At 51.0% G+C, this 15399-nt stretch overlaps 1 protein-coding gene across 1 annotated transcript; it reads left to right on the plus strand.

Annotated features, from left to right (window-relative positions):
• Positions 1-2222: 2222 nt before the first annotated feature.
• LOC142001157 (elongation factor 1-alpha, oocyte form-like) lies at positions 2223-7332 on the plus strand. Its single transcript, XM_074976127.1, has 7 exons — positions 2223-2570; positions 3364-3543; positions 3631-3927; positions 5183-5333; positions 5413-5669; positions 6501-6735; positions 7110-7332. The coding sequence occupies exons 1-7, from the start codon at positions 2427-2429 to the stop codon at positions 7229-7231; spliced, it is 1386 nt and encodes a 461-aa protein (XP_074832228.1). The 5' UTR covers positions 2223-2426; the 3' UTR covers positions 7232-7332.
• Positions 7333-15399: the final 8067 nt, after the last annotated feature.

The raw sequence follows: 15399 nt of genomic DNA on the forward strand, positions 1-15399 counted from the left end.
TCTCTGGAGCGACATCCCTAGAGGTTTTTAAATCCCAGCTTGACCTATCTAGTCATGCCTGGGGTGATTCAGTTGGGGTTGATCCTGCTTTAGGCAGGGGGTTGGACTAGATGACCCTCCTGAGGTCCCTTCCAGCCCTAGGTTCTATGATATGTTATGTTTCCTAAAGCTCTTGGCACCTGAGGTCACTGTTATGTATCTGCCTGAAACATTGGGCTCATGGACTAAAATCATTGTCCCTTTGTCTGCTTCTTGCACGGCTAGCCTCAGATCACACTGGATCTTGGGTGCAGTAGAGAGCTCCATATTTCCTGCAAGTGCACACAGGCTACGCTACCTACAACCTGGAGAAGTGAGGTTGAATGGAACGGCAGTGATTATAGTTGTTTGTTTGCAGCAATCTCCTGCTTGGAAGAACAATACAAGCTCAGTGACTTAGGAGCCAGATCCTCCAAGGTATTTAGATGCCACATGGCTGCTAGCAGTGAGGTGCCTAAATCCCTTTGTGACTCTGAGCCTCGGTGTGTGTTTTTTCTTATTCTATATCCTTGGTTAGTTGGAATTGATTTACAATTGCAATTGTTTATACATCTTTGCAGATGTACGATGGGAAAGACACCACACCACTCACAAGACTCTCTGGCCTGAAGTCAAAAGGCCTAGTCCTGCAGCCCTCATTCACAACAAGCAAAGGCTCTAGTCAGTGCTTCTGGGGAACAGCTTGCAGAATCTGGTTCACTGGGCTCCTCAAATAAAAAAGAACAGAAAGAGAGGGCCCCTTTAAGCCAGCCCATTGCTCTGCTTGGGCAGGCTCCTGTGAAGCCCCAGCAAAGTTAATGGAGCCTTTGGGCAGTACTGTTCCATCTATTTTTTTCTATCCATGGACAGAATAAATTTTGTTATGTGCACCAAAGCATGTGTGGATGTGCACCACCAATAAAATCACATGGTGCCCACGTTGGGTACTCTGGGCACTCTGCCAAGCAGCTAGGCAGTACCTAAATCTCTCCTGGGTGGCTACCTAAGTGCTAACCTTACAGGGAACAGTGCTCTTGGGGATACACAGAGGAGTTTACAGGATCAGGGTCAGAAGCTATGCCCCTGCTTATTAGGCCCCATTATTTCTCCTCCTTCTTCTGTGGGTTCCTCTCTATTGATTTCTTCACCTGAGACCTTAAGTATCTACTCTTCAGTAAAATAGTCTTTATTATTATTTATGCATCTAACCATAGCGATTTACTATTCTGTTTCATTCTGATATCTCTTATTACCCTATGTTGATTACTCCTCATTATGCCTCTTCCGCTCTGCTCCCCTTAGCTTCAATCTCTGTTACTTGGGATTCACCCACCTGCTGATCATTTATTCATTATTGTGTTTAGGGGCTGAACCCAGCTCTCTCAGCCCCACCCTTGACCAGGCGCTCGCGGCTGGCCCTCTCGCACTGGGGCTGTTGTGAAGAGGCGGGACTTACTCTGCCTTATTTATCCCGTCCACGTGTTTCTATCCATGTCTCCGAGAGGGCGGAGCTAATCGCCCAGAATCAATGATTGGTGCTGGGCGTTCGAAAAGGGCGGAGTTAGGTTTCGGGGCAGGTTTAAATGGCCTTGGCGGAGTAGAGCGTGTGGCGTAGCTGTTGCCCCTTTGGGCTGTAGACCTGGGTAAGTCGTAGGTGTGGCGTGTCCCGGGTCGGGGGGCAGCCTGGCCTTGTTATCAGCTGGGCTGGAGGGGGTGGTTTTCCACTGCCCAGTTTCCCTGGTCCCCGTTGGCGGGGGTACCTGGTATGATTCTCTTCCCAGACCTAGCAGTCAGTCTAGACTAGGCACGGGATAATGGTGGGTTGACTCACCTGCTTACTGGGTGAAGGTGTACAGGGGCTTCCTCCTTCCTTCCTTCTCCCCCTGCCCCACTTAGCTCTGCTGTAGTGCCGAAAGGGACCCTTCCCCAATGAGGCAGGTGCTGAGGGCTCTTGCATGATCACCTGCTAGAAGATGCTCTGTGCTGGCTGCTTAACAGCCGTTCAGAGGCACCGGCAGTGCTCTTGTGTGTGTTGGTACTTGCTAATTCTGGCAGCTCCAGTGGTGGAACTGGCTGAGGGGTGGGGATGTAGAGCTGCCTGAGAACTGGGTCCCCTTCCCTGCCCTTGGGACTGCAGAGAGAGAAACTTTCTCAAGGAGCTGTGCCTTGTAACAAACAAAAGGTGCAAACTTGTGCAGCTGGGTTAGTGACCACAAATCTACTGGGTTAGTTCTGCTTCATCTGCCTTTTCCCTAATCACTTAGAAACCTAGCCCTGCAATAAACCTGTGTCCTGGCTGGCTCTGAGGCAGCTTTGCTCAGAACAGCACTGAGTGAGAGGGGCCCTGTGAGGGCTGGGAGTCTGTCTAAATCCACCCCCCTCTGTCCCAGAAACCTCCAACCAGCACCATGGGAAAAGAGAAAATCCACATCAACATCGTGGTGATTGGCCATGTGGACTCGGGGAAGTCCACCACCACCGGGCACCTCATCTACAAGTGCGGAGGCATCGATAAGCGAACCATTGAGAAGTTTGAGAAGGAGGCAGCTGAGGTGGGGCAGAACTGGCTTGGTCAGGTGTCCCTGTAACTCATTGTGTGGGGTTGTTGGGAGTTACTGCCAAATGGGTGGCTTTGGCACAGCCTTAGTGGTGACTGGGAGCCCTAGGTTGTGTTGGGGCGGGGGGGCAGGGAGAGGCTGTTTGGAGCTGCATTAGCACACCTGTCTCTTGGCTGCCTTGTCTACGCTAGGGTAGTTTGTCAGCATAGTTATGTGAATATGGCTACCCAAAGTGTCTTGAATGTTCCCTTCCCCATCCAACCCCTCCACCAAAAAGCTTCATAACTATTGATGGACTGGAGATGCAGGAGGAGTCTGATGCCAATTGTTGCGAGTTCAGGGCACCTCAGAAACCTCCTGGACTCCCACTTGTGGACAGCACCCAAGTTAAAGGAATCTATGTTGGGGGCAAGTGGGAGGTGTTTCCTAGTGACCCAGTGCCTGCCCCTAAGCCCTGAGGGTATCTGGTGCCCCCATCTCAGAGCTTGTACCCTAAACCTTCACCTGGTCTCCCAGAGCCCCACCTGTCCTGCATCCAATTTCCCTGAACAGCAATCCTCCATTCCAGAGCCTACACCCAACCCTCCTGCATCCAGACTCCCTTCCAGAGCCTGTGCTGGTGGCCTGAGTAGGAAAGGGCTGCAGCTTCTGTCCCTGCACCCCCCACGCTACCTCTAGCTTCCCCCATCAGCCAGGAATCCTCCCTGGCTTGAGCCTGTTTCTTCAGTAGCAGTTTGTAAGAATGGCACACACCCACCTCACGGTAACCGTGCCCCCTTCTGTGCAGATGGGGAAGGGCTCCTTCAAATATGCCTGGGTGCTAGACAAGCTGAAGGCAGAGCGGGAGCGTGGGATCACCATTGACATCTCCCTGTGGAAGTTTGAGACCACCAAGTACTACATCACCATCATTGATGCCCCTGGCCACAGGGACTTCATCAAAAACATGATCACCGGTACCTCTCAGGTATGGGCTGGCCCTGCTTGGGGTGAAGGTAGCAAGGTCTGAGGCTATGGCTGTGGTGTGCTCTGATGCTGTCACTTGCCTCCCCAGGCTGATTGTGCTGTGCTGATTGTGGCAGCGGGTGTGGGTGAGTTCGAGGCTGGCATCTCGAAGAACGGGCAGACCCGTGAACATGCCCTGCTGGCCTACACGCTGGGGGTGAAGCAGCTGATCGTGGGGGTGAACAAGATGGACTCCACAGAGCCCCCATTTAGTGGCAAGCGCTACCAGGAAATCACCAAGGAAGTGGGTGCCTACATCAAGAAGATAGGCTACAACCCTGCATCTGTGGCATTTGTGCCCATCTCTGGCTGGCATGGGGACAACATGCTGGAGGCCAGTGCCAAGGTAAGGGGCCTGCTTGGCTCTCTGGGCTCAGAATGGCACAGCAGGTTGGAGAAGCTGCACAGAGCTTGTGGGTATGGGAGCATAGCTAGGCAGTAGGGCAGGAGCCCACTTGCAGCCAGGGGTCTAAGACAAGTGTGAGTAAGATGTGGGAGAGCTCCTGTAGCTTTATTCTCCAGGAAACAGTCCATATTAACCTCCAGGCTACCTCTTTGACTCCTTACAGTTCCAGCATCCCTGGCTGTGGGCAAGTGATAAACCTGCCAGAGAAGGGAAACTGGGGGTGCTGCAGCACCCCCCCTGCCAGCCCATAGTTCCAGTACTTATGAGGCCAGGCAATTTAGAGGAGAGTGCACATAAGAGCAGCCATATTGGGTCAGACCAAAGGTCCATCTAGCCTAGTAGTCAGTCCTCTGACAGTAGCTGCTGCTGGGTGCTTCAGAGGGAATGAACAGAACAGGTAACAGCGATCACTTCCCTGTTGCCAGTTCCCACTTTCTGGCAGGCAGAGCCTGGGGAAACCAGCCCTGCTTAATAGTCATTGATGGGTCTGTTCTCCATGAATGTATTTAGTTTTCTTAACCCCATTGTCACTTTAGTCTTAACATCCTCTGGCAAGGAGTTCCCCAGGCTGGCTTTGTGGTGTGTCAATACTTTATTTTAAACCTGCTACATGTAAGTCAACCCAGTTCTTGTGTCCTGTGAAGCAGTAAATACTCTTTCCATATCTACTTTTTTGTAGATCTTGGTCATAGCCTCCCTTAGTTGTCTCTTAATTTCTTCTCCTCGTGGCAGCTGTTCCAAACACCTAATAATTGTTTGCTCTTTTCTGGACTCCTTTTTCCAATGCTGAGATACCATTTTTTTGAGCTGAGCTGACCACATCTGCTGGCAATGTTAAAGATATGGTCACAACATGGATTTATGTAGTCAGCCTGTCTGAGTCTCTTGGGGGATTTTTTTTTTTTTTTTTTTTTTTTTGCTGCTGCACCTTTCCTAGGAGATCTGGCTCAAGCTCAAAGGAGGGGCTCAAATTTACAGTCCCTTGGCATTGGATATATTTGACTTTCTATTTGCCTCTCAATGTATTTGCACAGCATTTGAATACTAACAATCCAGAGCCTTTTTGTCTTAGTGATACATGAGAACAAAATAATGTTATGGCCAGGGGCGTCAAGCTGGAGGTGGCTCAACCTCTGGGGGTCTGCTGGTACTCAGGCCCTACCTAGCTTCATTCTTGCCCCCTGTTTGGTTGCAGATGCCTTGGTTCAAAGGCTGGAAGATCACTAGGAAGGACGGGAACGCTGCAGGCACCACCCTCATGGAAGCTCTAGATTCCATTATCCCTCCTTCCCGCCCAGTTAACAAGCCACTTCGCCTGCCTCTGCAGGATGTCTACAAGATTGGTGGTGAGTGTGTGTGGGGTGAAGCTTACAGGGTGTGGCAGCTCCTTCTCTAGGCCACATGACTAATGCCACTGTCTGTCAGGTATTGGCACAGTCCCCGTGGGCCGTGTGGAGACTGGCTTCATGAAGGCTGGCATGGTGGTGACTTTTGCCCCTACTAACATCACCACAGAGGTGAAGTCAGTGGAAATGCACCATGAGGCCCTGGCAGAGGCACTGCCAGGTGACAACATTGGATTCAATGTGAAGAATGTGTCTGTGAAAGACATTCGCCGGGGGAATGTGGCTGGAGACAGCAAGAATGACCCTCCCATGGAGGCTGGCAGCTTCACCTCTCAGGTAAGGGGTGCAAAAACAATGGGGTCTGTCTCAAGGGCCTTGGGTGGCAAGGCTGCTCCTAGCATGAGGTGCAGTCATTTGGTTTGGCAGCACTGTTCCCAAGGTACTACTCCAGTGGCTGGAGCTGTCTGGCCTGGCAACTGAGTGGAAGACATGACCAACTGGTCTCTTGGCTGTCCCAAGAGTAGCATGCCTGGCTCTTGCTTTGGGTCAATGAGCAGGTCTGGGGCTAACCACAGTCCCTCCCTTTCCAGTTCACAGGGAAGCCTTGGTGTGTTTCTCCAACACCACCTCCCCTGCAGGCCTTGGCTCCTGTAGCCACATCAGCTTTTCTTCCTATTCCATATGCATTTGGCCACCCTTGGTGCCATTCACCCTGCTGCTAAAGACTGACTACTGTCAACTGCTCTCTGCATGATAGCTATTCCCAATGAACTGGTTGCTTTGACACCACTGGAGGTGACCTAGTGTTGCAGCTGGTCATGTTTACTCTAGGCTCTGTCTCTGCTGAAACCATTTTGACAAAGGATAAGTGCACTCAACAGCAGTAAGTTATCACTGGGCAAATTTGAACTTGCCTAGTGGCAGCAATGCAAATATCCTTGCACTGCTCTGGCAAGCTAGGTGAAACTGGAGGGTGCTAGTGCTAACAGAACCAGGCCTGCCAAAAGCTAGGTAGCAAGGCCAATTCCCCTTACAGCACCAGATGTGACTGGCTTCTGAAAGCTTCTTTGCAAGTGGCCCTGGGTCCCTGCAGAGCTCTATGGGGCTTCCCAAGAACAAAGGAGCAGGAGAATGAGGCCTGCAAAGAACAGATCTCCTCCTGTGCAGGTCATCATCCTGAACCACCCAGGCAAGATATCTGCTGGCTACTCCCCTGTTCTGGACTGTCACACGGCTCACATCTCCTGCAAGTTTGCAGAGCTCAAGGAGAAGATAGACCGTAGGTCTGGCAAGAAGCTGGAGGACAATCCCAAGGCGTTGAAGTCTGGAGATGCTGCCATTGTGCAGATGATCCCTGGCAAACCCATGTGTGTGGAGACCTTCTCAGAGTACCCACCTCTTGGTAAGATTTGGGGGGTAGGGGAGTAGCTACTGCCTTAGCAACTTGGTTACCTGGCAACTGGGTCTGTGAGCAGTCTAGATCACAGGGCAAATACTCCAGCTGGCATCTAATCTACAGGGGCTTAGCAGTGGTGCTAGTTCTGCTTGGAACAATACTTGACAGTACAAGTGCTGGCCTGTGACTTCCTAGGGATCTGCTAGAAGCCCAACATAAGGCAAAAATCACCAGAGGCTGGACTAGCCTCTCTGTACACCCTTGTCAGAAGAGGAGTAAACAGCTGTTAGTAACCTGTACCCCCAAAGAACCTCATGCTGCCCAGGTGGGGGGAGAGGGGGAGGACGGAGAAACAACTGCCTAATGCTCCTTTCCGGCAGGTCGTTTTGCCGTTCGTGACATGAGGCAGACGGTGGCGGTGGGTGTGATCAAGGGGGTGGAGAAGAAAGCCAGTGCTGTTGCTAAAGTCACCAAATCGGCTGTGAAGGCCAGTAAGAAATGAAGATGTGGGCAACTCTGAGCCCAGTCGGCATGATCACTGTCTGGATTTACTTCTACCATGGTGCGGTTAAAGCCCCTGGCAGAGCCATGGACCCTCACCAACTTTTCTAACTGTCACTGAATAAACCATTGATTTGAGACCATGGCTTTGTCTGTCTGTCTGTAACCCCCTCCAAATGGAAGGTGAGCTGGAGTGGCTGGTTGGTCCCCTCAGGAGCACAGAGCTTCTCTGCCTAAGGCTGGTTCATAATCCCAAACCAGGCCTGGGGTGATGGAAAGCCATTCTGGGGGAAACTTGATAGGATCTTTCCCTCTGCCGTTCAGCTGGTGAGTGGAATGGGCCTTGGCTGCTACAGCCTCGCCAGGAACACTGGCACCACATAGTTCTAAGTGGCAGTTTGAAGGGAGCAGTTGGTGACCGCTGAAGCAAGCAGCATCAGACTGGCCTCGGAGGGCAAATGAGAGGTACAGGGCCAGGGAGAGCAAAGGTGGGGGAACTCCCCAGAGACACTGAGCCTCCCCTGGCAGAAGGGGGCATTAATGTCTCCAAGTCCCCCCCAGGGGCTGGCAAGTGGGGAAGGAGCTCAGATAAGGCACCCACAAGGCTAGTTCCTACCATCACCAAGCTGGATGCTTAACGTGGAACACCACAACTGGCGCTTAGGGTGGGGGCAATGTTAGCTGTAAACTGAATGCTTGGCTGGATGCCCTGGAGTGATTGCGATGCTGCGCAGCTGCTGTACTGCCTGTTGTGGGAGCTCTTACATAGTGTCTACACTATCCAAAACTTTGAAATGGCCATTTTGAAGTCTACTAACGAAGCACTGAAATACATATTCAGTGCCTCCATTAGAGTGCTGGGAGCTGCAGCACTTTGAAATTGATGTGACTCACGGCTGTGTGGCTTGTCCAGACAGGGCTCCTTTTTGAAAGGACCCTGGCAACCTTCCTAACAGCAGATAGGAATAAAGGGATTTCAAAGTGGGTGGTATCCTTTCAAAAAGGAGTCTTGTGTGGGATAAGCGGCACACCACCAAGCCCTGTCAATTTCAAAGTGCCACAGCTGCTGGTATGTTAGAGGTGCTGAATATGTATTTTGGTGATTCATTAGTAAACATCAAAATGGCCATTTTGACATTTTGGGCTAGTGTAGACATGGCCATAGTGCTTCTAGGGGTGGTCCAAATCTGCACAGGTCTTGGTGCACACAAACTATTTTCCCCTCAGGATGGGAAATGAGGGAACACAGGTGTGAGCAGGAAGGTAATAAGAGGCTGTTAATTCTAGTGCTTCTATTTGAATGGCTTGGCTGGCAGACCTGGTCCTGGAGTGCATGAAGGCTGGTGAGCAGAAGAACTGAGGCTAAATGGACTCCTTAAGGGGGATTTTCCAGCAGGGAGGGGGCAGGACTAGCAGAAGATGGTCTGAGTGTCTGGTTTTTACTCTAGCAGAGCTGAGTTACCTTATCTAAGGGTGACTCTCCTCTTGCGTGAGCTTTGGCTCTGGCTAATTCCCAGAAGGCTAGTGGGTGACATGATCAGGCCTGCCCCTTGGCCTCTTCCAAAGGAGCCTAGAGGTCTGGCCAGTGCTGGCACTACTGGCCTTGGCAGTGCCACTGTATTGCTGCTTGGCTGCTCTGAGGGTGGGGTGGGTGCTGCAGGCTGACTGCTGGAGGACCTGCCACCTACTAGGGCCTGCAGCTGGGCCTCCTTTCCCCAGTGCCTGCAGGTGCTCAGTCCTGTTAGATCAGCCCAAGGATTTCTCAGTAGAATGCATCTGTAGTAAGGAGCTCTTGAGTCTAGGGAAGACAGATGACTCTAAACCTGGACAGGATGGAATACTTCTAACAGTGTGGGCAACAAATGATGGGAGAAACCCACTGAGAGTCACAGATTATCCATCAGTGGCAACTTTAAATCAAAAATCTGCTTGGGGGCTTGGTTTGGGGCCATCTCTCCCAGTATCAGAGGGGAGGTCAGACTAAAGCATCACAATAGTCCCTGCTGGTGCTGAAGTTTTGATTCTTCTCAGCAATAGAAGGGTTTGTGGTGTCAAGAATCAGGGCAATAACCTAGCTGGGCAATGGGATTCATTGACAAACTCAAAGACCAGGGCAGTAGCTGTGAACTTTGCTAGTTGCAGCTGAGCTCTGAAAAGAGCAATCCTAAATTAGGTGGGGGGGGAGGGCTAATGCAGGTTTGGGAACTTGGCCAATGGAGTTTCGCTAGTGCTGGGTCTAGTCTATACAGATGCCTATGAAATTATTACATTGCCCATTAGCAGCCCATTGACACAATCTAGCTATGAAACAAGCCTCTTAGAAGGCCAGGTCTACACTAGAAACTCTCATTAGAATGCTCTTGTCAGTTAAGGGTGAAGCTTTGACCTATTTAAGCTGGCAGAAAGCAGCAGTCAGTATGCAGAAAATCTTTTCTAGTATAGAGCAAATTGGAGGCCAAGGTTCTCATAAAAGATGGTAACATGATCCCAAGGGCCCTTGTGTCATGGAGCCCCGGGGCGTCACCACGTCAGATGAAACTCTTGTTCAGCAGGGTTGTTGGACAACAGGGACACAGGGTAGAATGGACTTGTCAGCACAGAAACTGTCAGTACAATCCACCTTGGGGAGAGGGGTCCGTGAGCCAGATCCCTGGCCCTGCTTCCTCCCTCTCCATCCAGACCAGACTGCCCCATTCCACACCCTAGTTCCAATTCAAACCAGCCAGGCCCCTCCTCCTGCCTTTGCCTGAGAGGTGTCGCTCGGTTGCCTAGGTTACAAAGAATAAGGAGGGCCCGACCTCCATGTGAGAAGTCACCACATCAAAACTCCCCTCATGGCTACAGACTCATGCTGTGCCTAGGGAAACTGAGGCACTCATCTCAGGTTACTACAGGACAGTAAGAAACACATGCAACCTAACCAGGAGATAAAATCCTCACACACACACCCACTTCGTCACATCCTATATTGTGGACATGGCTCTCCCTAATGCAGTCATTTCCTGTGACTTTGCTACCAAGGTACACTAAAGCACATGTGAGAGATGCCTGGGTTGGAAGGCTACTTTGTACCTTTGCTCCTCCTAGCCAGGCCAGAAAGCCATTTCCCCAAAACTGCAGAGACTGAATCTGTGCTTTTGGGACCCTGGAATTCCTTGAGGGCTAAGACCTGCTCTGCCAATGCCTTCATGAGTGGCCTTGAGCATGTCACTTCACCTCCCTGGTTGGCTGTTTTTGAGACTCTGAACATATGGGGGGATGTGGCAGGATAATGATGTGCCTGTGTCGCAGGATGCTGGGAGGATCCCCTTGTTAATATTTCTGTGGCTCTTCAAAGACAAGTGTGGTGGAAATGCTGCTGGTGCCATGGCTGGGATGCAGCAAGGTTCTCTGTTTCCCTGCTGCTTTGGGTTTCCTCTGCCCAAGAGGACAGTGAAATTAATACCTCGCTTAGTGACCCTGCACATTATTTTTAACAACTGAGTCTCATTCCTCCCTCTTGACTCCAGCAATGGCTTTAGGGTTGTGGGGTAGGAACAGAAGTATCACAGACCACAAAATGTATGGTTTATTTCCCCTCTCATTGGTCACTTGGGAAAGGCAATGTGGAATCACAGCAAAACTCCAGATTCTCTTTGAATCTCCTAGAGTCCAAAGGCAAGATGGCAGGCCGATCTCTCAGTGCAAGCTCTGTGCCCCTCAGTGCCATGCCCAGCAAGAGCCGGCGGGCGTGGAAGAGTCCTCCAAGGAAGGGCAGAGCTGGCAGAAACCAAGAGCCAGGAGGCCCAGAGGAAGCAGCCAGCTGGAGAGCTCTGTCACCAGTGGGAGGGGCAGAATCTTCAAACCTCCGGGCAAGGAAGCAGTGGAATTTAGAAGCTTTGGGCTCCCACGTTCCAGAGACCTCCCAGCAGCTCCGGAGCCCTGGCTGCCAGAGCAGATGGAAGGTGGGGTCGGAGAAGCTCCATGTGAAATCTGCAGGTCAGTGAATCGCCCATTGGATCTGCGCTGTTGGTAAATGGCCATTTGGAAAAGCTCCAGGTGTGACCATTTTTCAGTTTGATGATCTCACCTGAAGCTAGGTGATGGCTTTTGGGGCAGTGGGCAGGCCGGGGAGCCCAAAATTAGGGAGCTTTCTGGCCTCCACACCTTCTCATGTTGGACTTGCAAGAGTGCATGTGTTTGGCTGAATAGCACCTGCTCTAAATCTGACCCTGGATTTTCAGGTTTAGGCTTCAGGGTCTAAGCTGCTCACCAGCTGAGGTCAGGGAGGAAATGACCTTCTGTGGTAAAATACTGCACAATAGCCAAGTCTATTGTAGGTTGGAATGGGGTGATGCTTTTCTGGAAGTATCCATTGTCACAGACAGGGTCCTGGATTAGCTGTACCCCAACAACATGGTAATCCCTACATTCGTGATGGGGAGAGAGTGTCCTATCACCTCAAAGCCAGGGACCTTCGCCTTCTTATTAGAATGACCTTTAACTGCGCTAGGCACTGCAGCCACAATGGAGGCAGGTATCAGCCCTGCCAGCGTAGTTTCTCTTAGGACTGGTCTGAATTATATGGAGATACGCATCTTATACAGCTGGAAGGGACCTCAGGTGGTTAAGTCAAGTTCCCTGCTCTCTTGGCAGGACCAAGCACCATCCCTCTCTTTCCCTCCACCCATCCCTAAATGGTCCCCTCAAGGATTGAGCTCACAAGCCTGGGGTTAGCAGGCCAGTGCTCAACTACTGAGCTATCGGAGGGGTAGCTGCTCACAGGACAGAACACACACACTAGCCTTCCCTTAGGCCAAGGCAGAGGTGTCTCTGACCTTGTTGACTCCAGCTGCCCTCACAGATCTTGCCTCATTTTACTGCTTTCTTCTGCTCCCTCTGCTCAGCCATCTCCCCCTGTTCCTTTCTGCAGTCTTCCCACTGACCACACAAGAGCCTTCTCCTCTGCATCTCCTGCAGTCTGGAACTCCTTCCGTACCTAGAATCATAGAATACTAGGACTGGAAGGGACCTCGCGAGGTCATCAAGTCTAGACCCTGTCCTCACGGCAGGACCAAGCACCATCTAGATCATCCCTGTTAGATATTTATCCAACCTGGTCTTAAATAGGGCACTTTTACAACCATCTGAGGCAACTTAGTCCAGTGCTTAACCACCCTGACAGTTAGGAAATTTTTCCTAGTGTCCAATCTAAATCCTTTCTTGCTGCAATCTAAGCCCTTTGCTTCTTGTCCTATCATCAGAGGCTAAGGAGGATAATTTTTCTCCTCCCTGCTTGTAACACCCCTTTAGGTACATCTCCAACTCCATCACGTTTCAAGTCTGATCTCCTTTCTCCTTTCTCTGCTTAATGTCTCATTTCCCCAAAATCTTCAGAGCAGTTTGTCAGACGAAACAAGGGCCAGCTCCTCCCGCTATTGGTGTCAGCGGAACCTTTACCAGTGGAAGAAGGATCGGGACCTGAACTTGGATTGTGGGAGCAGTAACAGCCTGGTTTAATAAGGAGGAAGTTGGCTGCACTGCCAGGGTTCACTCATCTCTCATGTTTCTTTTTAGGAGACCTGGGGCAGATCTATTCCCAAAATGCCTCCACTGATCTGAATGAGAAACCTGGGACCTCCGCTGCAATACAAACCTTCCAGGACTGGAAGAAAGACAACCTCATCCGGATAAAAGAGAGGGCAAAGTCCCTCCGTCTGAAACAGCTGGATGTGGCCAATGCAGTTGATCTTCTCCATGCTTTCTGCTGCCAGTTCTTCAGCTACCTGAATGAATGTCCCGAGAGAACCTACTTCAGGGACATGAGGGAGCTGATGTCAGGGAGCAGCCATGAGTTTGGGAAGGTAACAGGGAGTGGGAGTGTGAGCAGGGAAGCAGTCAGAGCCTTGTAGGGCAACAGCCGCAGGGACAAGGGGAGGTGGGAGGTTGTTCCAGAGTTTGGATCAAGGAGGGAATGAAGACAGGTGGGGGAGCGGTGAGAAGATGGGAGAAGGGAGGTGATCCAGGGGACGGCAGGGGAAAAGAGAAGGGGGATTAGCCTGAAAAGAGTTCAGCAGCATCTGCTGGAGGTGACTTTGTCTGCAGCTCTTGCACGGGAATGACTTTGAAGTGCTGCTGAGCCTGCCGATCACAGATTACATCCGGTATGCGGAGGTGGCAGGGTACGATGGGCTCTTCTACACCCTGACTCTGCTGAGGAAGTCACGCAGCTTTCCAGCCGCCTTCCTGCTGGAGGATGGGCAGACCGTGTCCCCGGGGAGCATCGTGACGGAGTTCCGGCAGCATGTGGATCAGTTCATCAAAGTGTTCTACTCACGTGAGTGTTCCTGTGCAGGAGCTACCTGGATTCCCGCCCGCCAGCTTCCATCCTGACCTGTGGCATCTGCTGCTTTTCCAGGCCTGAACCATCTTAAAATCACAGCATGCAGCTCAGATAGGAGCTAGGCTGACACTCTCAAGCTCATTTTTCTCATGTAATCTCAGTTAGGATTTGAACCCAGGTCTCTCGAGGTGACAGGCCTGTGAGGAGCCCTCATACTGCACAGATCTGAGTGAGTGGGATGCCATCACCCGGTGAAAGCTGTGGGTTCCCCACAGGGGTATGTCTACACTACAGTTATTTCAGAATAGCTTATTCCAGAGTTGTTGTTCCAAAATAAACTATTGTGGAATAACACGTCCACACTACAAGGAGGCCCCAAAATAAACAGAACTTATTCCAAAATAGTGTGTCCACACACAATAGAGCCTATTTCGGATTAGAAACCCTGGAAGCAGTCTAATCCGAAATAGGCTATGTCTACACAGCAGCATTATTTCAGAATAGGAAGAAGGGTCCTTTAGAAGATGGGGTTTATTTTTGAAAGAGCCACGTCTACACTGCTTGCTTTCTTTCGAAAGAAGCTCTTCCGAAAAGAGATTATGCAAATGAAGCAGAAGATATGTAAAGCAGTGCCTCCTTGCATTTTCAGTTTCCCTCATTTGCATTCCTCATTCGAAAGAGGAATGCAAGTGCAGACGTAATCCGTCTCTGCAGCCCTTATTCCAAAATCTCTCTCTTTCAGAATAGGCGCTATTCCTTGTAGAATGAGGTTTACACAATTTAAACTAAACCATCCCCTATTTCAAAATTATTTCAAAATTATTTCCAAACAGTGGCTTTGCTGTGTAGACGTTCGCAAAGTTATTTTGGAATAGCGGCTGTTATTCTGAAATAATTTTGCTGTGCAGACACACCCGAAGGGATTTGACTGAATTGGGGTTTGGTTTCTGGCAGGTTTGATTTCTTTGATTGGCAATGATCTAAACTCAAACAAGTGCTTTAATAATGACTTCCTCTTCCTAAGCTCACCCATCTGTCTGTCTGCTGTCTGTCTGCTGTCTCAGTGCCTTTTCCTGGATGGCAGATGAGGCTGGAGAGGAAAAAGCAGAACAGCCCAGCGGTGCCGTTAGTGATCCTGGACAATCAAGGTGCTGTGTTCATGTCTATTGACCTGGTCCTCGCTTTGGAGATCCCTGGCCAATGGCCCGGTTCAGACAGAGACAGGATAAACATCAAGCTGTTGTTGGAGGAGCAGGTGACACAGCTGAGGAAGACGCTCTATTTCATTGCCAAACAGGCCCCTGGGCAAGATAACAAAGGTAAGTCCCCTCACCAGAGGCATTGGCCGCTTCAGCATGTTCTTAGGGATCAGCTAATGCCTGGGAACAGGTGTGGTAGGGCACAGAGTGGGGATTATGAACAGGGCCATCCTGAGCGTGGGGCCTAGATCAACCTCTCCCCAGTGCCTCAGGTGCAGCGCCCCAGACAACCTCTCACTCCACAGGCCCTTCTTCTTCCTCACTCTGCCCTCCCAGCCCCCTCTCTGACCAGCATGGCTGGGGATTATCTGGGACAGGGTGTGACAGCGGGCTGCAGCAGGGGGTCACCTCCCCTCGGCCTTTCACAGCCCTGGCAGAGCTGCCCACACGAACTCTGTATCCCGCTGAGGTATGCTGTGCTGAGACTGGGCTTGTCTACTCTGGAGGCCTTGGCAGAGCCCATACATAACATGAAGTGAAGGGAATTGGGTCTCCTTCTGCCTTCAGTTCAAGCCCTGGCTCTGGAGCCATCCCAGAAGGGAGCAGCAGGCGTTCCCAGGAAAGTGGCAGGCAATGGGAGGAGATGGG

Source organism: Carettochelys insculpta, chromosome 24 (assembly GCF_033958435.1).
Source record: "Carettochelys insculpta isolate YL-2023 chromosome 24, ASM3395843v1, whole genome shotgun sequence".
Lineage (NCBI taxonomy): Eukaryota > Metazoa > Chordata > Testudines > Carettochelyidae > Carettochelys > Carettochelys insculpta.

Bases quoted from the DNA above. Each gene is read 5' to 3' on its own strand.
- LOC142001157 (XM_074976127.1), top strand. From the start codon at position 2,427: ATGGGAAAAGAGAAAATCCACATCAACATCGTGGTGATTGGCCATGTG. The intron at 3,544-3,630 runs GTATGGGCTGGC...TTGCCTCCCCAG, and splicing joins TGATCACCGGTACCTCTCAG to GCTGATTGTGCTGTGCTGAT. The intron at 5,670-6,500 runs GTAAGGGGTGCA...CCTCCTGTGCAG, and splicing joins CTGGCAGCTTCACCTCTCAG to GTCATCATCCTGAACCACCC.